Source organism: Anas acuta, chromosome 3, assembly GCF_963932015.1.
Source record: "Anas acuta chromosome 3, bAnaAcu1.1, whole genome shotgun sequence".
Lineage (NCBI taxonomy): Eukaryota > Metazoa > Chordata > Aves > Anseriformes > Anatidae > Anas > Anas acuta.
Window position 1 is genome coordinate 9584567 of NC_088981.1, and position 25306 is coordinate 9609872.

The following is a 25306-nucleotide window of genomic DNA, read 5'->3' on the forward strand; positions in this document are numbered from 1 at the left end:
CGATGGCTTGGATAGCATACAAGCCCGTGTCTCTTTGGAGCTCAGGTGGGGTAGTCAGAGGATTGTTGTGGCTGGGAATTTACATGCTTTTTAAGAATAAACTTCCTGAATTCTTTTGTATTCTCCTTTAAAAGCTGATGTTTGTTAACAGCAGCATGCTCTCGCGGGCACGTTTTGTTTCTCTTTCCCTTTCTAGATGCTTAGTGAGATTATTACTGTAGATGAAATCTCCATGTTTTTTAAAACAAGGTAATTTATTAAATGAGGAGAGAAAGAGGCTCCATCCTTTAAATTTACCTTCAGTTGAGTGTTAATTGTATCAATAGGAATGATTTATTTCAGTTTACTTGCTGAATTTTGCTTTTCACGTGCGCTGTTCTCCCAGGCAGCTGTGGCAGTTGTCAGCAGAAAAGGGAGATGTCACTGATGAGTGCTGGGTATCCGAATGTCCAGCGAGGCTTTGAAGCAGGCTCCATGCAGGTAGTTAATGGTGCAGCTCGTTAGGCCATCTCCCAGATCTCACACATTGAGGGAAGAGGGAGATGGTCTCATGGAGAGGCTGGGGAAAGGAACCTAAAGGGAGGCTCAAGCAGGGAGCTCCTCAACGAGAGCCCTGTGAGCAGTTGCCACCTCTCCGGAGCTCTTGGTGATGCCAGCACGGTGTCAGGGCTTGGCAGCAACATTGGCCTCCTCCTTTTGTCATTCCATGGGGTTTGCCATTGCTTTTCTTCTCTGTCTCTGTCTGAGCAATCCGGGCTGGACCTGAAGTTTGCTCACTTGTGAAAATCACCACTACCAACCCCTCAGCCGCTGTCACAGGTCCCATTTTAACTGCTGCTCTTCCTCCAGCCCCCCCTCCCAGAGCCTCCTAGCTGTGCAAAACCAAGGTTCCTTCTATTAATAACTTCCCACTCATTGAGAGCTGCAGAGGCACACTTGAAAAAGAGGTCTCGAGTGGTTCAAAACTCAAAAGAATCAGAGGGATGTGTGTTTATTATGAAAAAAAAAAAAAAAACAAAACCACCTCGTGCCTATAATGAGATTGTGTGCCTGACTTTTGTGCGCCTGTGCAGGGCAGAGTTGTTTTGCAAAGTGGTGGTTTGGGTCATTTCCCTGTGCTTGCAAGTGATGCAGTGGTGAGAGGATGCTTTTGGAGTTTTTCATTAAGTTTCAGTAATGGAGATGTCTGCATGTTGTCATTGATGGCAAATACATAGTCAGAGTTACTCTGCATTCACTCGGCAAAGGAACTTTTTCTTTCCAAAACTTCAAAACATGAAAAAAGCCCCCCAGCTTTCAAAGGAGAAGCGTGCACATGGATGCAGCTCTTTTCCCATTTTGCAAAAGGCCTTTTCTTCCCCTTCCCTTGTCATGACAAAAAGGCTCAATTTTTTATTTCTTTTTAAAGCCAATAGAAGGGGAGAAGAGGGAAGAAGGGGAGAGTCATTAAAATGCAGTTCTTTCAATTATGCCCCGTTATTTGTCATCTTTATTGCTTTTCTATAGTTTCCATTGCACCTTTAATAGTACGCCTGGTCAGAAAAGGTGAGCTGGAATGTGAACACACTTGGCTGCTGCCGCCGCCGTGAGTGCCTACGAGCTGTGCTCGAATCCCCGTCCCTGCAGATTTTAATGTCCCCGCAGACTGCTGGCAGCCTGCTTCCAGCTGTGGCAGGCATGATGCAGTGAATTGCTTTTGAATGTTCTTTACTCAAATAGGCAGTAATTACAAGCTTAAAGAGGTTTAGTGGTCCAGTAAACTACATAATCACCCCTGAATTAGCCCGGGCTCATCAGTTGCAGTCCAGCAACCTCAAGACTGCTGTTTGTATGCAGGCTTGATCACGTAGCAACCTGAGCAGCAGGTGTGGAACAGCAAGAATCCCCCATAAACACAACTGTCTACTGGGGACAATGATCTCTAATGAGATGAGGCTACAGCATCACTGTAATTTAAGTGGGAAAATTAACGCCGCAGAATGTGCACTACTTCCAAGAGTCTCTGCTTCTTCTGAGAATGGTGGTGTTTCTCTAGCTCTTTTATTTTTTTCCCTCCTCATTTTTTTTTCCTCCTGGATCTTTAAATGCATTTTTTTTTTTTATGAAGAACACGTTGTGTTTTTGCTCATAAGTTGAGCGGGCTTTATTCTTTTACAAGGATATGTTGTGAATATTTAATGGTGGACGGGGCATCTGTTCAAGGACTTTCCATGCCAACAAAGCGGCGTTGCAAAATAGCAGCAATATCTTTTCATTTCCTTCCTTGGTGTTGGTTTTTGTTGCAGTTTGTTTGTTTATTTTTTTTTAGTAGAAAACGTTCAAATGTAAAACCCACCCCGCGTTGGCGTTGGAGATGGGCACCTCAGTGTGGTGCCTTGAACTTCTTTTCCATGACCGCTTGGTCCCTCCATGGGAAAATGTGGCGTGAGGCTTCCCAAATTGTTTGGGGTGCTGTCTCCCTAAGGATTATCCCTAAAGCTCCTGCTCCACCCTAAAGCTGGGGGCTGATGTTCAGGACCTTACTCCTTCTCCCTTGTCACTCCACTGGGGACGGATACGGTGCAGTGGGGGCGTTTTTATCCCCCACGTACATCTTGAAATGCCAAAGGCAGCCTGAGAAAGCCAGCAGAAAGCACAAATAAAAGCTTTAGGCGGAGATCTGTGGGATTACAACCGCTGGCGCTGGCGTTTAGCAGAGATTGTGGAGTTATTTCCGAACCCACCTGTTTAGAAAGTCATTTAAGGTAGATAAGGACAGTGACTTATTGCTGAGAAAAGGCTTCTGGTTAGGAGATATTTACCTGAGCTAATCTGTTTTAGGCTGCCTCTGAAAACAACAGGAGCACTTTTATGGAGTTCCCAGGTAGTTTGGATTTCCTTTAACATGCCGGGGACAGAAAGAGATTAAAAAAAAAACAAACACAAAAAAAAACTCCCTGCCACTCACCCAGCAGAGGCAGGGGGGATTTGGGATGCCGTGCAGGGCTGCAGCTCACCTTCCTGCCACCTCAGTGGCCTTCTAACTAAAAACCTTCATTTGTAGGATGTGGATTTTAGCTCTAATGTGGTTGGAAGTCTGATGATGCATTTCCTCGGTTACTTTGGTGTCACTTGGATGTAATATTTCATTGTTTTCAGTCATGTGCTGTGCTGAAGACAGTTTTGCTGATCTTTTCGGATGCAATACTTACTTTAATTACCCTGTCCTTGGTTATTTTTAGGCTGTGGCACAGCAATAAGATGATAATAAAGAAAAACAGGGCAGGGAAAGGGAAAGTGCACTGGCCATGTCCCATTATCACAAATTGTCTTGACACTAGAGCGAAAAAAAAAATCACTTCTTAAGCTTATTAAGAGAAGCTGATGTGTGTGTGCAAGTCCCACGTGTGTTTCTGCATGCACATACGTCCAGGCACTAAAGGAATGTACGAGATGGGAAAATCTCCACTCAATTACCCTGGTATGGCGGGGGAGTGTCTGCATGGACACAGCTTCAGCTGCAAGCTGGTATGCGCCGGGGCAAGCTCCAAACACTGAGGTCTATCAGAGTGTCTCCAAAAGGAAATAGCAGGAGCACCACGGCTTGGACCAGCTAGAGCTGAACTGGAAAAGGCAGCGGGTAATAATATATGGTATGGAAGGAATAATATTGTAGCAGCCAGGGGATGGATTAGGTCAGTTAAAAGGTTTTTCCATTTTCTGACTTCTGTAATATCCTGTGCGAGGGATGATCTGAACTTTTTTTTTCCTTAATGAGTGCTCACATTATGAATAATTTGATGGGGCCACCAGAGAAGTATTGGCAGCGCATCCAAAACCATACCATGCCTCTCCATCAGCCTTGGAAAGGATATTTATGTTAGCAAATGCCAAAAGTTGTTCACAGACAACTCTTGCAAGAAAATTATTTACAAAAGGGGAAATGGGAAATAAGAGAAGCAAAGAGCTTTCCCCCCACCCCCCCCAACACAACTCCTTCATTTAACAGTGTCGCTGCTGCCCATACCTCTTCCCCGTCTTCAGCCCCCACAAATAGAAAGTCTCCCCCACCTCCCAGCCCCCTGCCTGCAAAAGCAAAGCCAGCCCTGTTTAATCAGCTCTCTCTACGAGCGCATGTTGGGATGTTAAAACTTTGGGGGGATTGGCTCTGTGCTTTACAGCGTGCATTTTCCTCGGGAGAGTTCGATTCTGCCTCTTTTCCCCTTTTTTATTTCTGGCGTGGTTGCCAAAGCCTCCGGCAAAGCCTTTTTGTAAGGGAAGCATCTCAGAGCCCACCTCGCAGGGATCAGCCTATACAGAAGTTAAGCTGCAACTCCTGGCCTTGCTGTAGCGGTGGAGGGATGCAGCAGTCGGGGGATGTGTCACGCTGCATGTTTTTCTGCATTTTTAACTTTACAAGCCCGAGCACGCCTGTTGGTTTAGCGATCACAGTTAGCAGTTCAGTAACTCTGGCAGCACCAGGATTTATTAACAGTAACGCTATGAAAATCTTACTGCGGGGATATTAAGCTATTATAATAAGTTGAGGAAATATTTTCTTTTGAAAGAGGAAAAGGCTGGCTTTGTCTGTAGTAGGGCTGTGTCGTATGGGCTGCGTTTTCGTGCTGCGCTGAAAAAGCAACAGGGAGGTTTAAATGCCGAAGCCAGCTAACACTTCAACAGCATTATCAGGCTGACTCACCGCTCTCAGCCAAGGAAAAGACTGTGCAAACTTTGCAAAGGGTTTTTCTTCCTATCCTCCTAGATGCATTTCCAATAAAACAGCTTCCTGCTCAGTGTTTAGTGTTTCCTCCAGCGTGCGAGCCAGTCCCATGTGATAAACAGGATCAAGTTTTTGGCTTCCGAGTTGATTTTTTTTTTCTCCCCTGAGCAGCTCACCTCCACTTGGCAACTTTTTACGGCCTGAATGTAAAGCAGGTCACAGAGCCTGCCTGTGAGCCCTGCAGCCTACAGAGTAGGTGAGCAGGCTGAAGGCAGTCTCTGTATCGCTCCCTCTGAATGGCAAGTGAAGGAAGCAGGTTGAAGTCTGGTGACTTTGCTGATAGTGATCCAAACATTTTTGGCTACTTGGTGAAGGCAGGAGCCCCCGTTATTCTTTCCGAGTCCAGTATGTGTGAGGACCCAGGGCTCAACTGCTATAAATTCAAGCTATGTTCTTAGACTGCACCATGCACTGCTTTTGTAATGCAAATGGTGGGCACAAAGTGTCCCTTTGATAATGTGCAGTCAGGAGACAAAAAGGCATTCACGGGAACAGTCAAACTAATTCATAAAGCTAAGAGACAATAGGAAAGCATTATGGATATTTTAAAAATATATATATCGTAGATCAATTTGATGGTGACCAATGTAAACAGTTCAAACGCAAGCCAGGAGGAGGCAGGGGAAGGGGAGAGCCCCCAAGCGCTGCGCTGGCACGTTGGCTGACCCTGCACAAGTTTGGCTAAAGCAAGGATTCAGGGTTCAGCATGTCGCTGGGGGGCTTTATTCCAGTTACTGAGTAAGGTGCAGGCTGGGTTGCCATTCAGAAATGTTAAATTAACGTGGTTTTATTTTTCTTCTCTTGCTGAGGTTAGAAAATGGTTAATAGGGACTCCTGAGGGTGTAAATTTTGGGGGGTGGTTTCTCCCCCATCGCATACCAGAGCTTCGCTCAAGGTCATCTTGTGTTGGTGCATTAAACTTAGCTCCGGAGGAGGCAGAGGGCTGGAGGAAGGGGATGAAAGCACTTCCGAAATGGCTCTCCCGGCGCGTTCAGCCAAGCGGCAGCACCGCCGTGATAAGGGCGATGCTGGAGCGCTGCCACCACTCCCCGCGTTAGATCAGTTCCTCCCCAGCCCCTTCCCCTGCCCCTCATAGTGCCACGTTGTGCTGGGAAATTACTCCTGCCTCCGGGCTTTGGTGGGGCCGGCTGGCAGGTTGGGTGCTGAGGCGGTGCCGTGCTGCCCAAAATTACCAGGCTGGGGTGGGAAGGGGCAGTTTTGCCCCCCAGCATCTCAGCAGCAAGCCCCAGGCAGGATTGTTTCCAGCCCTTCTGTGACCATTAGGATGTGCTGCTCCAGTGGGCAAGTCAGAAGGGGAGGGAGTGTTATTGATACTTCTTTACCAGCACGGATAAGATAAAGTCTATCACTGTCCTGGCATCCAGCACGGGCAGCTCGTGGTGGAAAATTTGATGAAAGGAGTACGTTTGGACAAGGAGGATCATTAAGATAGGAACTTGGACACCTTCCATCTGTATATTCTGTAGACTTTACCCAACTGGCTGTAGTCAAAGGTGGTAAAAAAAAAAAAAAAAGTCTTATTGTTTGTTTTGCTGAAAGTGATCTTGGCTGCATTAAAAAAGGGCTTTCATTAAGACTGCTGCTCTCTAAATACCATTCATAAAACAGTGAGGAGAGAATATGATGGAAAGTTACATTTTTCTCTCTGTCACTTTGATTTCTTTGTTACTGCTAAAATGACTGCTCTGACTCATATTTTGCATAGTTATTTTTACCTTTTCAAATGTTCCTTAACTGTTCATATTACCCTGGGCAAATCCCCCAGGGATAATTTTCATTTGCATGCAGACTTTGATGGTGTTATTAAGCAATCACTTCTGTACTAAGTCATTATTAAAAGTAATACCACAGAGCCTCAAAAACACATTAATGGTGCCAAACAATCCACATTTCAGCGCTAGATTTATGGTAAGGGAAAAGCACTAGGGCTCATACTGTTCGGTGGATGCAGCTCCATAATGCTGCAGCAGCATTACTGAATCCAGAGGAGCAGGGATTATCAGAAAATATTGGAGCTGGACGACTCGGTCATTTGCTGTCAGCCTTATTCTTTCAAATGTCTTTTTTTTTTTTTTTTTTTTTTTTACGTGCCTGCTTCCTTCCTTTTTATTTTTTTATTTTTTCCTCTTGGATTTTCCCTTTTTCTCTGGCCTTGGCAAGAAAGCCTGGCTGCAGTATTCCAGCATCCCCAGGCTGGTTCTGGGAAGGAGGGTCAGCCTTCCTATACGTAATCACCGTTTTATGGCTTTCACTTGCTCTTGAGGTGTTAATGCAGATCAAATGGAAAACACTCCAGCAAGAGCGTTACAGCTACTTGCACTGCCCCATGCACAGTCCCAATCGTTAATTCTTATTGTAAGACCTAAAGGTAATTCTGTTTGCTCTCCTAATGCATTGCAGCTCTCCCGGTGGTCCAGCATATCTTTTCTCAAATTCCCATCTTGATCAATTGTTTGCAAATAATTAAGCTTTTAAGAGATAATGGTAGGAGCTAATGTACACAACAAAGTAAAGGTCTCGAGTCACTGTTTATCGAACAGTGGTACAATTTGCTTTGATATCCCAAAGTGATCTGGAGTGATAGGTGTACTTGCCAACGGGAATCAGGGCATTGTTTTAAGACACACACTTCCATATATCCATATACATATATATATACACGTGCAATTATTATATATAAAATATATACACATGCAAATACCCAATTAAAGCCATACATATCTGAATGCCTTTAAACAAGCCATTATAAAGCTTTAGGAGCGTGCCTGTTTTTGCTGCCTGGGTGAAATAAAGATCAGCAAAAGCACTTTTGAGTGAATTTCCTATTTCTTCATAAAATGGCAGTTCTCAGGGTTTCCCCCTTTCTCTCTGTTGCAATGTGATGTCTGCCTTTGCCTGTAGCCCAGGCCTTCCTAGCCCTGTGGGTGGGAATGCAACAAGGCTTTGAATGTTTTTATAGCAACCTAGCCTGTGGCATGCTGATTCTTTGTCAAGTCATTTTTTTTTTTTTTTAGCCTACAAAGGAACAACTGGTACGATCTGCAGAAAGCTTATATAATAAGGATGCCCAGTGTTTAAGATATTTTAAACACACCCAGTTGTAGTTGAAAAGCCTGCCTGCCGCATTGGGAACCTTCAGCTAAGAGGGATTAGCGACATGAAGTCGTGGCTGCCATGTGATTCTGGGAGTTATAGATTTTTATTAAATTAAAAGTTTATGCTGTGCTAGGCTATGAGACCAAAAAAAAAATAATAATCAGATGACCTTAAACATCCCACAATTTAAGGAATTTGGGGTTTGGGACTTTTAAAGCAATTATTTTTACAGTGACTGTATTATTCTGATGGCTAATTTTATCCAGTCTTGTCTATTTGGAAAAAAGTCCAGAACAATTGAAAATTGCTTAATGGAGACAGAGTTCTCAATTCCAATAGCTAGAGGCTGTCTAGTAATTATTGCTTGCTGCATGAAATTAGACACAGTTTGTTCAATTACTTAAAATTAGATCACATGTAAGGTGGCAAAGTGAAATAAGAAAAAAAAAGTATAATTTTGTCCTCGCTTGATAGCAAAGTAATGAAACGGGAAGCAAGCTATAAAGATGAAAATGTTGCAAATTGTCTCTGTAGTTTTTTTTTCTTTGAAGAGAAGCAAAATGTTATGTTCAGATGGATGGATGTAAGTCAAATATGACTTTGTTGGGGATGAACGCATATATAAGGCAGACTCTAAAATTCATACTGGACTTTAGCATGTGTAAAATGCAAATCGCCCATAAAAAGAAGTGAACGTGCACAAAGTAGAGCGGGTTGTTTACAGATGTTCAGGTTATCTGTGGGCTTACTGTCAAGAACTGTGTTTGTGGAAGAATGGAAAGTTCCCTGCCACGTTTGGCAGGGTAAGCGTGTCTTCTGGAGCTGATGGCCATGGCAGCGGGCTTTGAAATGGGCACATTGGGCAACAGGATGCTACAGCAAAAATCCATATTTGGGGACGTGAGGTAATTCAGCCCTGCAACGGAGCCATTAGATGTCAGATTAAGCTGTTTACAAGAGTATATAAAAGCTGCTAAATAGTTACGGTCCCAATAAGATCGCTGACTTTTATGAGGTTTTAAATTCTTACACTTTACAAGGTTTCAGTTTACATCTCCTGTAATATTATGCTGAAGAATACGTCCAAAGAATATAGGACTATTTGGGAAAAAACGGATGTGTGTATAACAGCAAATGCTTTCTGACAAACAACTGTTAAATGCAATGTTTGGGTAGGTCTAAACAGTTTTATCAAGCGATCTTACTGAAATGTTATGAAGTGCCTCGCAGCGGCCCAGATCTGGAGTCAGTGTGCGCTGACACTTGCACGTCCAAGTTAGGAGCTTTCTGACTTGTGAGCCAGAGCGGGGTTTCTCCTGGGGATTGCTACGTTTGTAATGTTTGGCCATTTCCTTGCGAGACGGTGACGTTTTTACATGGAGGGGAAGGGTAGAAATGATATTGCTAATGTCATTTCTAAATTCGAACTTGGATGTGGTTCTTGCTGTTGATTTATTAAGCAATCTGTATTCATGCAGAAGTGAATTTTCTGAGAAAGCAATCAAGTTCTCACAAGAAACTTAACTTATGATTTAATTTTAACATTATCTTCAATTAAACCAGTATTTATTTTCCGTCTCTTAGGATTAGTGCAGCATAGCTATGTTAATGTCAGGCAAAAATGTGCTGATCGCTGACCTTGTGTTGGCCTGTGTTCAAAATGCAGGCGTTTGTTTATGTTCAGGATGCTGATCTTATTTGCAAATTATTTTGGGGCACTGGCAAGATTTGTCTTCGCTATCTCAAAAATCATCAGTTCATTTTTAGTTTCCTAGTGAAGTGCTATATCGCATTCTTCATTGTTTTGTGAAATACAGGAAAAAAAGAATTGTGATTTGAGTCTAATCACTCATTTGAGACAAGTGTAAAAACTTCCAGCTAATGCAACAAATACCCTTCTTGAGTATGAAGGTACTGCCAGTATCCTAAGTAGTTATTTTTCCACTTCACTAATCTTTATAATTGGCTTGTCTTTTACTGCCATTAATTAAGTGATGTAGTAGCCCATTAATAATTATAAAAGAGTGACACACCTCAGCATTTTCACCTTTCAATAATAGATGTCATGCTTCTGTTTTTTTTTTTCTTTCTTTTTTATTGCTTTTTGTTTTGTTGTTTTATTGTTTTGTTTTAATAAAAAACTAGGCAAAAAAAAAACATTGTTTTAAATGCATATATTTATTTTGGTGTCTTATAGCACCCTTACCCTTCAGAAGAACAGAAAAAGCAGTTGGCACAAGACACAGGGCTCACTATACTTCAAGTGAACAATTGGTAAGTAATTTTCCTTAGTATTTTTATACGGCCGCCGGCACCCTCCGGCTAACGCTTTGCATTTCTGAGGACACACCTTGCCTTGTCTGCTTCCCCCAGCAGTTTATCGATGCAGAAGTGGTAGAGACGGGCAAGTGGTTTCCATGATGGGAGCTAGGAGGTTTGCCGCTGCAGAAAACCAGCAGTTTTTACTTGCCCATCGATTTCTCAGCGATTTCAGTGGGTTTGCATCTGGGTACCAGTCCTCCTTTCTGGCTGAGGATGTGTCCTCTTCAATAGAGGGCCACATCCATTTGGAGAACTTTGTCATTGAGAAGTTGGGTGAAAAAATGGGCACTGGGCCCCATTTCTGCAGACTGTATTGTTATTTTGTGCTGCTGTCATGCTTTATTTAATGCTGTTGGTGGGGTTTTCTTTTTGACTTGACATCGTTATATCCATTTATTGGTTTGTTTAAAACGTTCAGTTTTTGAAAGCTTGAACAAACGTTGAGGACAATCTGTCTCTTTCCTGCTGAAGGACTGTGTGGAGCAAGTGTATTTATTTATTCTGGCCGAGGATTGCTGGAGCCCCTGACTTGCTGTAGTAGTGATTGTTTTAAGGAAATTGGGATCTGTGCTGTTTGTGCAGTGGATTTTGAGTTGCTAACTTTTGGAGATGTGGTGAAGGCCCCCGGTGAAAATTACCTGTGATTTAAGTGTGAAGATGCAACAGCAAACCCGTTAAAAATGTTTGATTTATTACCTTTTGTTCCTGCATCGAAATGCAGGTTTCTCCCACTGTCCCTGAGCTAGTGTCATATTTGAAGTGTATTGCAATCTAATACCTTGTAAAACTAAGTGTATCTAATTAATTGTCCTAATATTTTTAGATTAGTGTTTATGATGGGAAACCTTATCCTCTTTGAAGTAATACCCAGAAAATGGCCAAGGCGAACGGCGAGCCTGCTGGGGAAAAGGGAGGGAGGAATGCCAGTTTGCAGACAAAAGTATTTTTTTTCCGTTCAATAAGTGTCAGAGATTAATATTACTGAAGGTCTGATTACATGGCCTAATCCATTTTGGTGAATAAATTTGGTCTTGATGTCCATTGCACCTACATTAACAAACCCTCCTGTGTTAGAGAGAGTGGGAGCCTATGGGAGAGATTTCAGATATATTAAACCCCATTACAGAAAATGTAATTTCTGTCAATATAATCCCATGTATTCTTCAATTTAGTACTTTAGAGATAACAAGCTACTTACAATATATTTGCCTTTGGAGGATTAATTTACAAAGTGCACTATCTGGGAGACGCAGGCGGGCTCACATAAGCATAGCTTGTAAGGGTTATCAATTTCTGTGACCCCACAGCAGCCCTGGGAGATCAATTTTTTGAAGCCCTTTAAGACACCGAATAAAGGGAAATACCAAATACTTAGTACATGTGAAGTAGGCTTCCAAGATACTTTAAAATGGAGGAATAAAAGGCACTAAACATAAAATACACGTTACAAGTAAACGCAAACTGCAGTATTTTGGCTCAAGCCAGGAAAAACTAGTGTTTGTTTCAGCTCTATATTCTCCAGGTTTTGTCCAGCTGATACCCTCATTTCTGTGGTTGAAAGAGAGGTGGTGTGGTTGGTGTAGGGGCCGTCCGTGTTTGTCAGGCGTCCTGTTTAATGGTAAGCTGGAAGCACAGCTCCCCTGGGTGATACAGGGAGGCTGAAGCAGCTCAGGCAAGGACACGGATCAGCTTCCAGCTGGAGCTGCATGTTGGGTGAGCATTGAAGGCTGGAGGCTGTGGGTGAAGGTGGGAGCAGATTCAGACAGGAACAGCACAGGAAAAGGGACAGGGAGGGGGTCTGGCCTGAGCACAGGATTCAGCCTGGGCATATGAGTCAGTTTGGGATGGTCCATCAAAGATTTTCCAAATGATGAGCATGGGATGCTTTGAACTAGTGCTGGTGGGATTTGTCCCGTGTGACTTTCCAGGGTGGTTTTTAGTACCCATCCCGCCTTGGATTTGAGTTTTACTTTGGCTTTGTGTCAGATGTGATTTTATAAGTTCCTTATGTGCAAGGAAAGGAAAAAAAAAAAAAAAAAAGTAGGTCAAAATACATTATAACTGAAGTCTTGTGGATGTAGGGCAGGCTTCCTCTGCTTGAGCTCGTTTGGTAATTCTGCCGTGGCGTTACAATTGTATAAATTATTGAGAGAATTCCCCTTCCCTCCCCAGCCCCACAAGATTTAACACTGTAGAGCCGGTCAGGGCTTTTTCAGTCACACGTGGTGGATGGAGATGCAAGGGTGTAGTAATCCAGCTGTTTGTGGTGGGTGCAGAAGAGCAAGGGGGCTGTGGGGCCGTGGCTGAGTGTGCAGGTTGCACAAACACGCAGGAAGCAGCTGGCCATGGGGTGAGCAACAGCTCCTTGGTTCTGGGGGCGCAGGCAACCCTCTCCCAGCCTTTCCCTGAAAAATACATTTCTGTGTAACGCGGCGTGCATGAGAACCAGTTCTTTTTGCCCAAATTGTTTGCTGCGGGGAAGAGCGAACGTATCGTTTCTGGTTTAGCTTCGCCTTTCTTCTGCGGGCTCATAAGTCATTCAGCCACAACTTTCAAAAAATTTCGCCTTCCTCCTTAGATTCTTCCCAACTTGTTAACACACATGTACATTTTTGTATTAATGATGAGTCATTGTAAATCACTGTTGCAGAGATTAAATAAAATGCTGAAGGGCAGGCTGGGTGCAGATCAGTCATAAATTATTGGCAGCAACACAGCATGTGGGAATACATGAAATGTGCATGAAAAACATAAACTCATGTCTGGTAGCATGGTCGTTAGCCCAGACTGGGAATGCTGGATTTTCTGGATAGAATTATAAGTTTGCCACAGAGAAGTCAGTGAAGAGAGCATTTGTTTTCTGCAGATTGAAAGCATTTGAACAATTTTTTTGTCATATTTTGAATGCCTTTACAGTATGTGCTAGTTGCATACTTCAGTTCTCGGCCGTAACGAAAAAATGGTGCTTTTCACATACGGCCTGCCCGGTGTTCGGGCTCCCCGGCTTGATGCACACAACTCCTATTGATGGCGGAGGAGTCACAGGAATGGGGTGATGATGTGAGACGTGCCATAAAAACTACCAGTGGTAGGGCGCATGTCTTCAAAAATACCACAGTTTTAACTCGACCCTTTTTCTTGTGTGTAAGTTGGATTTTTTTTTAATAACCCATGTGGAGGATTTCCCCCCTCCATATTCCCTTTTTTTTAGTAACAATTCTGCCTGCAAATCAGCAGTGTTGCCTCTTAGGACCACCGTTGTGCCACAGTTGGGTGTTTGCACCGTGGGAAGCAGGAAGCCTTTACCGTGTTGCAAAAACTCTTGCAGGTAGGGAGGTAGCCAAGTTTAATACCTCATCAGTCTAAATGAACTGGTCAGGTCCTCGCCTTGCTAGTCGTTTAACCCCGCAGCACTTTGGGGTTCGGAGTACCGCAACGTGAGCTGGAAGGGGCAACTTGGGTAGTCTCAACAGCGTTGCATATATGGACATGGAAGGGACCTGATGAAGTGCAGGTTAATAAGGTGGTTTTCCCCTGTGATAAAAACCACTGCTTGGTGATTGAAATATCCAGGAGGTGTGATACAATCACTTATTACCTCAGCTGAGAGCCAGCCAGGCTATATTGAACAATCTATACGGTTTCCTTGTTTACTGCATCCCAGCTGAACCTCGTCCTGTTAAGAACTAATGGCAAATAATTACTCATGGCACTCTAAGGAGAGAGGTCAATTCTCATCAAGGGCTGTATTAGGTGTCAGGTGCTTGGTTCTGCTTTATGAAAGCCTAGGAATACACAGGTAAAGGTCTGTGTATTTGTATAATAATGCCCTTATGTATCTCTCTGTGTTTACGTATCTAAATGTGACTCTCTCTCTACATAGAATGCATGCAACTGCATTAAAATTATCTTTATAAATATATAGAGAGATGAAGTTTACAAATTCTTAAATCTCCAAAGCGAGGGAGCACCAGCCTTTTATTAGGTGTTTCCATTCTGCTGTTTCCAAAACGCCCTTGTGTTATCTAGGGCACAGACCAGACAATGATGGAGCAGCTAGTCAATATTTTATCTTACCCTCATTCGTCAGCGCTTCATTTGTTGAGCCGTATTCAAACCCTGCTTGAAGATGGAATTAATAATTCCTGATGGGCTTTCCTGTAGCGTTCACCACTGTAATACCCAGGTTCTCCACTGACCTCCACTTACCTGTATATGCACACATGTGCACGATATATTTACAGTTCCCCTGCAAAGAGGGAGCATAGTATTGTGGTTGTGCAGGTGAGGAACTGAGCCTGCAGGAGGTTCACCCAGCCCATCCACTGGTTTGGGGTCGGGTTGGGACTGAGCTGACTCAGAATGATGGCACGTTATCCACATTCAGAGGCCCAACAATCTCCGAGTTCATGGAAACTCCAAGTTTTTAGTGTCTTGGCATCTAACATTTCCAAGCTCCAGTGCTGAGCACAGAGGAGAGGCACAAGGAGTTGGTAACTGCTGGTGAAAAGTTAGGTTTTGATGATTTACTCAGAAGCTCCCAAGCAGTCCAAGGCAGCAGCTAAAAATCCTGTCCTCCAGCGCTGCGTTCAGCTGCTCCAGCCAGGAGCTTTTATTTTCTTGCCATTCGCTGCCTTATTCACTCAACTTTGACGATGTTTATTTCCTGTAGAGATCAATTTTTCTACATGATAGTGATTTGTTCTCGTAACATAACCGTCATTGTGGTGACTGAGGCTTTGGGCTCTATAAAAAATCATACCGTGAGCCGGTGACCGTACTGCTTGCCTATAAAGTGGATTAAGGAATAGGATGCAAGCCGCTCTAGCAATACAGTTTCCTACCTCTTGACTTCTTGATTTTATGACCTTGGCTTCTTTAAATGTCATTTTTGTGTATAATTTCCTAGGTTTGCAAAAAAAAAAAAAAAAAAAAAAAAAAACTAAACACAACAAACCAACCAAATACACTGGAAAAAATGATCAAATAATGCAAATTTCCCTAATCTCATTCTTGGAGACAGCTCAAGTTATTTTTGCTGAAACTTTATAAGGAAGAAATTCAATAAAAATAAAAATAAAAGATGAAAAATCCAATGCAGGCTGGGAGAGATGCAGAGGAAGGAGGAGCAGCCGCACGGCTCTCCGCCCCACCATCTTTTGGAGAGAAGTCCTATTTATCTCACTGTTCCTGGGGCATGGCGCATCCAAATCACACCCCAGACACCCCAAATGCACAGGCTGCTGTTGCCCCGTGATTCCCATGTGCACGTGGCGGAGCTCCATTGCAGCCCCTTGAGGGGGTGGCCAGACTCGGTTGGGGCTGGGCATTTAGTGCAGACATCAGCTTTGCTTAATTCCCTCGCCGAGGGTGAAACTCACCCCGAGCAAAAGGCCAGCACATGACCAGCGTGCCACTTTAGTCCCACTTAAGCACTATTTTTAGGGTGTAAGAGGGGGAGGAGGCCTGAAGGAGGGAGCACAGCAAAAGCAGGTGCCGATCCTGTATGCAGGGGTGGATTTTCACCCCCCACTGCCTACCAAATCGCAGGATACAATAAACAGGCAAGGCATTTGCTCTGCTGCTTTGCAGAGCATGCCACACACGGGGATCTTTAGTTAGAGGTGGGTAAAATACACGCTTGTTTTCAGATTTATCTATTACTGCTTTTGTTGCAGTAAACAGATTAAACGAGAAAAGGTCAAGATGCAATTTGAATCTGTGTAATAACATAACAAATACTTTTCTCAGTAATCAGATACAGTAAATGCAAGTACTTATTTACTTGTAAATGTTAAAACATTCACAAATTATCCTCTCAACTTCAGCAATGCAAAATTAATCAGAGACCGTCAGATTTTGGAAACTATTCTACTTTTCTTCTTTCTGTAATTCAAGAATATGTTTACAGATGCCATTTAAACACTGCTTCTTTAATGGGAATGCATACAAAGCCCAGAAGAATAGAAGTAAGAAAGAATCTATTTTCCAGGTTTAAAGAACATATACAGTTTGTTATTCTGAAGAAAAATAAGACATTAGGTGTTTGCAATGTGAAAATCACACCCTCTACCTCCCCACCTCCCCCCAAAAACACACAAAACCCCAAGAAAAACGTTTAAAAAGTATCTTGCTGGGTGAATTGTTGTACCATTTGAGCAATTCGGAATATGTGCGGTAAATTAGCTGTTCTAAACATACCATGTGCTGGGCTTTTAAAGCAGATTTTTACATTTATGTTTTCACTAAGTCTTAGCTAATTGTTATGCCTTTCACCTTGAATGCCAATTGTAATAATAATATTACATCTGTAGTCTATTTCTCTGTTCTTAAATTACAGCAATCAGGAATACTCGCTAGGTAAAATACTGTATAGTTACTCATAAGAAAATATTGAAATCAGACGAAAAATGTTTAGCTTGCATATTGCCTTAGACAGCCCTGGAGAGCTGCCAGACAAGCAAGGTATTATTAGAAAAGCTGAGCAAATAGCTTGCAGGGGGAAGAGCTGTGGATTCAGAGCCATCAGGTACTGTTGTATCACCGGGTTTTAGAAGCACACTGGGTTTGTCGGTGTGTTTTGGTTCAGGAAAGCCATTTAAAAGTGCGATGCAGTGGTGTAAATGTGCAGGGAGTTGTTTTGATGGGCAGGCTTAAGGAGCAGGGACACAGTTTGCGCACAAAAGGCACATGTTCTTCTCAAGGGGAAGATGCTTGGAGGAGGGAGATAAAAAGAGTTTAGGGGGAAACGCTCCCCGGGACTTTAGCTCGAGCAGGGGAAGGGTGCTCAGCCCATGTCCCTGGGCTTGTTGCTCAGTCCAGCCCTGTAGCCTGCACCTGCCCCAGCTGGAAGGAGGCTTAAGCTGCCCCAAAACCATGGTCATGCTGTCCCAGAGAGCCAGGGGACCACGCATGCCCTTGAACATTGGCCTGATGGGCCCTGGGTCTGGGATGGGCAAAACCAGCAGATGAAATGCCATTTATTTCAGCAGCAAACATGGAGTCATTTTGCATGAGCTTAGTAATTAGCAGCAGCGTGAGCATTCAGTGAATAAAATAAATGGTGTTGGAAACAGTTGCAAGTGCATGGCAGCACAGATGCTTCTCGTGAGAGAGAGAGAAAGGTCAGTTCCCATGGCAGGGTGCTGCACGTTGCCAGCGCTGTTTACCTGCTGGCAGAGGAGCTGGAGGTGCTCGGTGCTTTAGGAGTTAACATGCAGCAAAATTCATATTTTCCCTTGGGCTTTCCATCCTCTGCCACGGTGGTTTTGTACCTGACAAACTTTTTAGTCGATGCATTAATATTCTGTAACAAATGTGCTGTCAGGTGTCACGAAGATAAGATTAAAAGGCACTGTTCAAACATTCTCCGGTTGCTCTTTTCTCCACTCCTGCCCTGGCTTTGCAGGGCAGGATCAGGGTAGGGGTCAGAAGTCTTTGTTAGCTGCTTCTTAAAAGGCTGAGACTCAGGTGTGCACTGCCTAAAAACAAGAGTTGAGCTTGGCAAAACATCCAGGGCGCTATTGTATTGTGGAAGTGCTGCGTTGCAATCCAGGGGAGGGCTCCGTGCTGCCTTCTGTAAATAGGTCCCAGGGCTTAGCATTTCTTTCGGGCGAGAGGTGCTTCTGTCAGAGAAGGCAGCCTCGATATCCAAAAATAAATAAATAAATAAATAATAGGGAGAGAGGCAGAGAGAAGGGGAGAGTAATTGTTTGTCATTTCTTTGCAAGTCAGGTTTTGGTCTATTCTTGTCAAATCTATCTGAAGTGTGTTTACATATAGTTTGCCTTTCTGGTATTCTGTGCTTGCACAGACCTGATCTCCACCTATTTTGTGTCAACAGTTGCTGAGATTGGTGTGCAGTGATTAACCACGGCGAAGTGAAACGCCAGCACGCTGGGAAAGGTGCCCTCAGAGACCCTCTCTCTCACTTACATCATGAGCTAGCTTCAGGCTGCACCTGCATAAAACAAACCGCATTTTTGAGTGGTTAAAAAGTCAGCCTGAAATATTAAAAATGGGGCAAATGTTGCCTCCTCGTTGGATAAAACAATTTTCTCTTCTCAAAAATGAAACACAGCCAGAGGCTCGGGGAGAGGAAGTGCTTCAGAGGGCGTGCGTTTTGCCCTGTCTGCCCTTAAATGATGCAGGGTAAATGATGTATGGCCAGCTATACCAGCATTAGAGCTAACGAGGCTTCTGTGTTTTATTTCACTTTTTCAAAGAAAAGAAAAGAAACGGCAGCAGATGCTGCAGAAAAAAAAAAAATATAATGTATTACTTCCGCAGTCCTCAACAAAATCTAGGTCATGTAACAGTTTCATGGGTTATTATTTGTTTTTCTGCCCAGGCACCGTAGTCCTTGTGGCTTTTTGGCTGATGATAAAGTGCGGTATCAATTGCTCCTTTTTTATTCAGGCTTATCCAAGAGATGTCCGACTCCTCCTAGGTTTATAAAGGTGGTTTATACTCCTTGTTTTATCCCGTCTGGGGGGCTGAGCTTTGTACATCCCACGGTCTTACAAATTCCTTTTATCTTTGACATTCCTCTGACCTCCCCGTGCGTGTTTTGTTTTCATTGCTTTCCGAGGATGTCTTTTCTCCTTCCCCGAATAAAATGCCATCATGTGGAGGATTATAAGTAAAATGAATTACTTCACTTAATGGGAAATTATGTTTAGGTAAAGTAGATTACCAAGTAGGTTATTAGTAGTGGTTGGACAACAACATTTTGACGTAGGATGGCTTGGGGCGGGGAGTTCATCCTCAAGAAGCGTGTTGTTGTTTTTCAGGTTGGCCATGATTCAGAGTTGTGTCTTTTGTGGTTTCAGCCCGAAAAAAAAAATATATATATATAAAAAAATATTTCAAACCAGTTCCGCAGGTGCCCACATCACAGAGCATACACCAACGCGCTCGTGTTTGTTGTCTCAGCCGCGGTGGGGAGGGCCCGACCACAGGAATCAGAGCTTCCCTCATCTGCCCCGAGCTGCTTTCTCAAGGTATAGGCCGGAGCGATGCCAAGGCCTATCCCACGTGCGAACCACAGGTCCCACGGAGAGGTTCAGTGTGTCTTCTCCTCTTCAGGGAGCTTTTGGGTTGGTGACCCTTTGGTTGCTTCTCCGGGCCTCACAGGCTGGGAGGAGCTGGTGTGGGGATGCTGCTTGGGCCTGGAGGAGCAGGCACGGCCTCCAGCCCCAAGGCCGTAGCCGGGATACATCGGGACAAACGGGGAGGAAAGGTGGCAGGACGAGGCTCCCAGCTGATGGATGAGAACCTTAGGCCTTGAAGGAGGTCTCGCTGTGTTTAGACCCCTTGTGTGGCAGGAGCAAGCCTGGAGATCATGTGGGCACCTCTCACAAACATAACAGTGGCTTAAAGAAGGGATGCTGTTGAATCAGCAGAGGAAAGGGAAATTGCAGAGGGAGAGGAGTGTTTGCAAAGCAATGGCAAGTTGTTTGCTGCCAGTTCTGGCCTGTTCCCAGGGAAATCCCTGCTGCCGAGTAGGACCCTGGCTGTTGGTTTGCAGCAATCTGCTGCTGGTGTGCGCTGCCTGTGTTGTGTGCACCAGAGTTGGCCCTGCGTTACGGAGCCCAGCCACGTGGGCTCTCCTGAAAGTTCAGATGGAAAATTGAGGTTCAGACCACCCTCCAGTGCACTGCATGGCACTGAGATTAACCAACCTTAGAGCCTGCAGTGGAAAAAGGACCACAAATTTTCCTGTGCCTGCACAGAATCAGTCCTTGCATGGAGTGAGTGTTTTTGGGGAAAGCAAGATTTTGGCTGACAGCTTGTCGCGTACCCAGTTGCAGCGCTGTGCTGGGCCAACACTGTCCCGGGCATGAGTTAGAGCAGCTTTAGCAGTGCTCTGCTAGATGAATCCTTGCCATATTCCTTAAAGGCTAATTGTGGCACACGGAGATCAACAGAGTACAGCTGCACTGGGATTTGGGAGTAGGGAAGAGACAGGAGGTCAGCTCTGCTGGCACTTTGCCATTTAAAGATTTCCCCTTACATCATCTGGCTGCTGAGGGCGAGTTTACATCTGCTTTGCACCACGAGGGAATTGCGGTGTCAGGGAATGAGCTTTGCTGCGGGCCCCCCCGGCACAGCCGAGGCCGGCAGCGCTGCATCTGCTGGGGCTCCGTGGCACCGGCGGGGAGAAGCATGGAAGCTGGACCCGGCTCGTCACCGGAGAGTTTCCATCTCGGCAGGGCTTTTTTTTTTGAAGGCAGAATGGCATTTGTGGACAGGAGGAGGAGAAAGAGGAGAGCAGAGCGGAAAGGCCAGTGGCAGCCCGGGCTTTGGAGCGCTCGGCTGTGATGTGGGAGGCCCTGGAGATGGGCAGAGCAGGGAGGTGCAGCTCCAGGGAGCTCTACCCCGGGCACATTGGCTCTTTACCCATCCCTAGCGAGTCCCTCCCTTGTTTTGCATTCAGAACTAACTAAAGAAATACAAATAGGCTTTAGCTCCATCCTGCTGGGGAACAGGAACAATTTTGCAAGACAGGAAGAGCGTTTCCTGCCCAGCTTTCTTCTAGAAAGACTGATCCAGCAGCCGCCAGCCCTATGTGGAGATGGGGTTAAGGGAACATTTGGGCCAAGGGGAGAGCAGGGCCAGGAGCTCAAGGATGTGCCTTGATGGAAAGCCATCAGCCATCCCTCTTGCATGGGGAGCACGAGCCACCGCTGGGCTCACTGCTGCCCTGAGGTGGTCACCAGAGCTGCTTGGTGCCCCACAGGGCTGGTGGCAGGGCACCCTCACCTTGTGGCTCCCTGGAGCCCAACCTGCTTGTCTGGAGGCAGGATGTGTCCCACGGTGGTTTGAGAAGAAACCAGGGTGTGCAGCAGGAGGGGAAGGGATTTTAAAGGGTTTGGAGGAGATCAAGCACAGGATGCAGCCAAGGGCAGAGCTGGCACGTTGGGCTGGCTGAATGTAGGGCATAGCCAGCCCTCGTACAAGAAGCACATACCTGATCCCATCTCCCTGCTTTCTATTTTTGCACTTGATATGCTTGGTACATTAGCAGGGCTGGCTTGCGAGAGATTCAATAGCACTCTCCTGCTTTAAAGCAACTTTTCTGAATGCACAACATGAATACATCGGTGGGGTCACATAGTAATGCTTGAAGTCAGAAGCTATTTTTAAAACTAAATTGCAGAACCACACGTGGCTTTCATTAGTGCTTTACATCAAATTTGTCAGCTAATTAGTGGTTTTTCATCACTCGTTTTGCATAGTATTTTATTTGTTCGCTCTTCAATATTGTCTTGCGACACCCCCAGCCCTATATGCAGGCGCTGGGGCTGGTGCTGCCAGCGGAGGAGGGAGGAAGAGGAGAGCTTTCAGGAGACCTTCCTGCTCCTCCTGATGGATAGACCCGCTGCCTTTGGAGTCAACTCCGCTATTACGTCTCTGGAGTGGGTGGTTAGCAGCCCATGTACTCTCTTCCCTCCCTACCTCCATTTAGTGTTGTAAATGATGTATTGCAGTCCTGAACTGTCTTCGTTTTAGAGGAGGAGGAGGAGGAGGAGAAACCAAGAAAAGTTGCCAAACATGACTTCATAAGGTCTGACTTTAAATTGAACAAAGTTTCTTGAGTGTCTTGGATTCTTTTTTTTTTTCTTAACAAATAAAGGGAGTACAGAGAGCATGGATTGCTAATGACTGGTAGTTATGGGTCATTAAGCTCACTAACTGACTTCAGGATCAAAACTTTCTAATAACGGCAGTAAGCACTCTTAACATTTATTTCTCATTTTAGGAACGGGGAGATGTGATTACCATTCAAAAGTCTGCAGTTATTTTTTTCTGTTCATAATTACAGAGGGAGCTTTTTATTTTTAAGGCTGTTTTTAAACATTTGAAAGTATTCTGTGAAATCATTTCTGTTTTTTTTTTTTTTTTTTTTGGTATTTTTTTTCCCTTTAACTGATTACTTAAAAAATCTCTGGAAAACAAATACCCAAGAAAAAAAAAAAAAAAGAAAAAAAGAAAATACATTAAAATAAGGAATAATGCAGTTACTGAAGTGTAATAATCCCGGTTTATAGCACACTTCCATTTCAATTGTTTTTATTAGAGATAAACCTGTTAAGCATTGAGGAATTAAGTGCTGAATAGAGAAAGTTGTTTCATTGGGGTATAAATGAAGGATCCCAGTATGTAAAAAAAGACCATGGCTGATTTTACAAGTGAATTATTTGTGAGTTTGAAGGTCTTCGGCTATTTCGGCATCTCTTGTAAAAATGATGATTTGCTTGTTGTTAAGAGGGATGCTGCTTTTTTCAGAGGGATGAGACATTTTAGTAATGGTGTTTGTAGGTATTATGAGCTTTCCCAAAGTCTTTAAACCTGGTTTGTTAGAAGGAGCTCGAAGACAAAATGAGGCAGAGGGATTTGGGGGAACTTGTTGGCATTGTTGCTGATCCACAGACTCCTGGCTTGCAGTCACACCCAGTGTGTTGGGACAATATTGACAAGGAGCAGGCTGCAATCCCAGGTATCAGAAGTCAGTCCTGGTGTGAAGCTGTCCTCATCCTTCAGGGCTGGGGGAAAGGAAAATACGACATAGCACTGAGTCTCAGCATCGGCTTTCAGACAGCTCGTGCTGGGAAATTTCATTCAAACACTGCAAATTGGAAGCCCCCACAATCGCTATGTCAATTCCTGAGCAAAAGTGACTTTGGAAACTTGTGACAGCGAAGGAAGGCCTTGTTTTATTCACTAAACAGAACTGAAATACAAGGGGAAGGGAGAAAGAACTGATCTATGCAGAAAATGTCACCGGGGCTGTAACCTGAGCCCTGCGAGCTGCGCCTTTCGGAGGGTTTTGTGACCCTACGAAAATACCCGCTCTCTGGCTGCTATTATTGTAGGCAATTTCCAAATAAAATAGTCTTTTGTCATCACCAGCCATGCCGCCCCTCGCTGAGAAGAAACAAAACTTGTGCGTCGCGACGAGGGCGGCCAAGCTGAAGGTCAGAGTGCAGCGGCGGATCGCGGCATCGCGGGTCCGGGGCTGGCTCTCACCCGTGGGACCAGTGACAGAGACTGCCGGTGACCTCTGGGGACAGACCCAGGGCACGAGAGCTAAGAGAAAACATCCTAGAAAAGTGCAAATGGCACAAAAGAGGGTTTCCTGCATCTTCACTTGGGGGTTAGGCAGGTGGAAGAGCTCCTTCTTGCTCGCCTGTCGGGATGTGGTGGAAGGCATGATCTCATGTTCCCAAAAGGGCAAGGAAAAGTTAACTTTAAAAATAATCATAAATACCATCATCTTTAAACTTCTGTGTTTGCCCAACTGTTCAAACGGTTCCTCCATGTCAGATCCTCCCCCTTGCAAAAAGAGAAAAAACAAAACAAAACAAAACACAAAGCAAGCCAAAGCATAAGAGCAAGTTGGGAGTATGTGGTTTTGCAGAGTTCTCTGGGAGATGGGTACAAGTTGTCGTTCTCTTTGTGCCACTATTGATTCTGCTCTTTGGGGAGAAAATAAACAAAAACCAAAAAGCACTCCCACATCAGAGTGCATAGAGCAGTGGCGTGGGGGAAGCACACCCTTCGTGCAGCCTTTGAGCCTGTGTGAATCTTTACTCACCCGAGTAAGATTGTGCTGGGGTTTTAATTGTGACCTTAAATTTTATGCATAGTCGTATTTTGAGAAGACTACATATGAGTAGCTCTTAATATGTGAATACCTTTTTTATGTCTTGATTCCTCTGAACTTTTAAAAATTAGAGTGAATCAGGGTTTCTTTCCCTTAAGATAGGTGAATGTGAACGTAGAGGAAAAGGGGCAGTGAGAGTTTTCCTCTTAGCTTTTCTGTTCCACTGGTTTTGCTGATGTTACATCAACACAGCACTTTGGAAATTCAAAGAGCAATCAAAACGACCCTTCTAACAAAGAAAGCAACAGAGAGTACGAAGAAATTATCCCCATGCCCGTGGATTTCTGCAGCCACAGCTAACTCACAGTTTTGCTTGCAAAGAGTTCTCGGATGTGATTTATAAACGTAACGGCACTGCGTTGTGTTGTCTCAAGGCAAGACACATTAATAGTTTTAATCTGATGGCTTCTTATGAATTCCAGGTTTGGGATGCAGGAAGAAACTTGAAAGTGAATACTTTTTTTTTTTTTTTTTTAATGCATAGTAGTTTGGAGTCTACTATAATGCAAAGTAAAGCGTTCTGTTACAAAGGCAGGGAGGATGGGACAGAAGGTTAAAGGGCATCCTGGAAACAAACAGCTGGACCAGTTTATTTAAACAGATACAAGGATGGGGAGCTGACCTCGGTTTGACTTCTAGTGGGAGGAGCAAGAATGTCATTTTATTACTTTGCCCAGAAGGAAAATGTTCTTGCGTCTGAATTCACCCTGAAGACATCCAAACACAGGGCTGGTTTGCAGATCAGCTACTTATAAAAAATACTTATAGGAATGCGTAGGAAGAAGCTAACTATTAAGTACCTGTGTGTAAAACGTTCTTAAAGCAGACGTCCTAAGTGATAATATGGGGCAAACAGGTGAAAAGAGGTTTTACTGCAGCCACATCTTTGGATGATTATTGGCAAATTCCAGCTGCATGGTTTATTGGAAGGAGAACCTCATTCTTCCCGAAAGCACTTGGAGGGGAAGGTTGTGATGTTTGTGTGGCTGCTCAGGGTTTCTTTTGGGTTTGGGGGAAAGCTTTTGGCAAATGAAGGTTTCAGCGAGCAGCCCCAAACCCACCCCAATAAGAGGGCCAGGGAATGGGGCATTTGGGGGAAGGAGTGAGCACAGCGAGTGCCTGCCAGGCGTGCAAAAAGAAATGGCTGGGGTACCAGGGTTTTGTGTTGTTGTTTTACTTGGGAGAGTTACTGTGAAAATTGCTTTCTGCAAATGCAGATTACAGATATTAAACAATTTTCTAATTGGTCATGGCGCTAAGGCAGCTAATGGGGGAAAAAAGCAGATTTTTTTAATTGCTTATTTCACATGGTGTTTGTGCTACACCTGTGCTTATAATGAGAAAGGAGAATTAGTCTAACCTTCTGCTCACATGATTCTAATTTTCATGGTTTGTACAAGATAATGATAAACTGATTTGCAACACCGTTTGCTGAG

The 25306-nt window shown here is 44.3% G+C and overlaps 1 protein-coding gene across 6 annotated transcripts in view; it reads left to right on the forward strand.

Annotated features, from left to right (window-relative positions):
- MEIS1 (Meis homeobox 1) overlaps nucleotides 1–25306 on the forward strand; it is a 105790-nt gene that overhangs the window by 73369 nt on the left and 7115 nt on the right. For all 6 annotated transcript variants that reach the window (XM_068675638.1, XM_068675642.1, XM_068675640.1 and 3 more), the window contains one exon: nucleotides 10077–10153. In XM_068675638.1, the coding sequence (XP_068531739.1) occupies nucleotides 10077–10153 (77 nt within the window). The remainder of the gene's footprint in view (nucleotides 1–10076; nucleotides 10154–25306) is intronic.